At 28.2% G+C, this 2500-nt stretch overlaps 1 protein-coding gene across 1 annotated transcript in view; it reads right to left on the minus strand.

Annotated features, from left to right (window-relative positions):
* The window catches only part of LOC113810696 (hemicentin-1), a gene marked incomplete at its 3' end in the record, with an annotated part of 91267 nt that overhangs the window by 18978 nt on the left and 69789 nt on the right, over nt 1–2500 (minus strand). The window contains 1 exon segment of the mRNA XM_070119359.1: nt 513–610. Coding sequence (XP_069975460.1) covers nt 513–610 — 98 coding nt within the window.

Consider the following 2500-nt stretch of genomic DNA (forward strand, 5'->3'; position numbering starts at 1 on the left):
AAAAACAACAACAGTGATAATGATAAAACACTAAAAATAAGAGCAACAATAAAAGAAAACAATGATAATGCTGATAATAACATCATCATTATCATCATAAGGGGAAAAAAGGGAAATAGACACAAAATCACAACTATTATCATCACTTTTACTGTTATTCTTGCTTTTATCACCATCCTTATTATCACCATCAAGTAAAAAAATTGAATAAGGAATAAAGATGTAAGAAAGTAGACACAAAAATAATAACTATTATCATCACTTTTACTGTTATTCTTGCTTCCATCACCATCCTTATTATCACCATCAGTAAAAAATATAATAAGGAATAAAGATGTAAGAAAGTAGACACAAAAATCACAACTATTATCATCACTTTCACTGTTATTCTTGCTTCTATCACCACCCTAATTATCACCATCAAGTACACAAATAGAATAAGGAATAAAGACGTAAAATAAGAAATAATAATAATAAAGACTAAGACATAAAATTATCGATCATTTAAATACCTGATTATGCTTGGCGTATTGCGTGGAACAGCGGAGTGTGAGCGGCTCGTCCTCGAAAAAGTTTCCTCCTGTTACCCCTAATAACCTTGGAGGTCGACCTTGACGGGGGGGGGGTAAAGAAAATAAGTATAGAAACGTAGTGATGGGTAAATGAATGGATAGATAGATGAGTGAATAAAAAAATGCAGAGCTATTTCATTTCAGCATATCTATTTTATAGATTACGAAAGTAAGTATAAAAAGTAGTGATGGGGAAATGAATGGATAGATAGATTGAAAAAAAAATGCAGATCTATTTCATTTCAGCATATCTATTTTATAGATTACGAAAATAAGTATAAAACGTAGTGATGGGTAAATGAATGGATAGATAGATGAGTGGGGAAAAAATGCAGATCTATTTCATTTCAGCATATCTATTTTATAGATTACGAAAATAAGTATAAAACGTAGTGATGGGTAAATGAATGGATAGATAGATTGAAAAAATGCAGATCTATTTCATTTCAGCATATCTATTTTATAGATTACGAAAATAAGTATAAAACGTAGTGATGGGTAAATGAATGGATAGATAGATGAGTGAATAAAAAAAATGCAGATCTATTTCATTTCAGCATATCTATTTTATAGATTACGAAAATAAGTATAAAACGTAGTGATGGGTAAATGAATGGATAGATAGATGAGTGAATTAAAAAAATGCAGATCTATTTCATTTCAGCATATCTATTTTATAGATTACGAAAATAAGTATAAAACGTAGTGATGGGTAAATGAATGGATAGATAGATGAGTGAATAAAAAAATGCAGATCTATTTCATTTCAGCATATCTATTTTATAGATTACGAAAATAAGTATAAAACGTAGTGATGGGGAAATGAATGGATAGATAGATGAGTGAATAAAAAAATGCAGATCTATTTCATTTCAGCATATCTATTTTATAGATTACGAAAATAAGTATAAAACGTAGTGATGGGTAAATGAGTGGATAGATAGATGAGTGAATAAAAAAAATGCAGATCTATTTCATTTCAGCATATCTATTTTATAGATTACGAAAATAAGTATAAAACTTAGTGATGGGTAAATGAATGGATAGATAGATGAGTGAATAAAAAAAATGCAGATCTATTTCATTTCAGCATATCTATTTTATAGATTACGAAAATAAGTATAAAACGTAGTGATGGGTAAATGAATGGATAGATAGATGAGTGAATAAAAAAAATGCAGATCTATTTCATTTCAGCATATCTATTTTATAGATTACGAAAATAAGTATAAAACGTAGTGATGGGTAAATGAATGGATAGATAGATGAGTTAATAAAAAAATGCAGATCTATTTCATTTCAGCATATCTATTTTATAGATTACGAAAATAAGTATAGAAACGTAGTGATGGGTAAATGAATGGATAGATAGATGAGTGAATAAAAAAAATGCAGATCTATTTCATTTCAGCATATCTATTTTATAGATTACGAAAATAAGTATAAAACGTAGTGATGGGGAAATGAATGGATAGATAGATGAGTGAAAAAAATGCAGATCTATTTCATTTCAGCATATCTATTCTATAGATTACGAAAATAAGTATAAAACGTAGTGATGGGTAAATGAATGGATAGATAGATTGAAAAAAAAATGCAGATCTATTTCATTTCAGCATATCTATTTTATAGATTACGAAAATAAGTATTGAAACGTAGTGATGGGTAAATGAATGGATAGATAGATGAGTGAATAAAAAAATGCAGATCTATTTCATTTCAGCATATCTATTTTATAGATTACGAAAATAAGTATTGAAACGTAGTGATGGGTAAATGAATGGATAGATAGATGAGTGAATAAAAAAATGCAGATCTATTTCATTTCAGCATATCTATTTTATAGATTACGAAAATAAGTATAGAAACGTAGTGATGGGTAAGTGAATGGATAGATAGATGAGTGGGGAAAAAATGCAGATCTATTT

The sequence above is a fragment of the Penaeus vannamei genome, unplaced genomic scaffold (genome assembly GCF_042767895.1).
Source record: "Penaeus vannamei isolate JL-2024 unplaced genomic scaffold, ASM4276789v1 unanchor74, whole genome shotgun sequence".
In the NCBI taxonomy this organism is placed as follows: domain Eukaryota; kingdom Metazoa; phylum Arthropoda; class Malacostraca; order Decapoda; family Penaeidae; genus Penaeus; species Penaeus vannamei.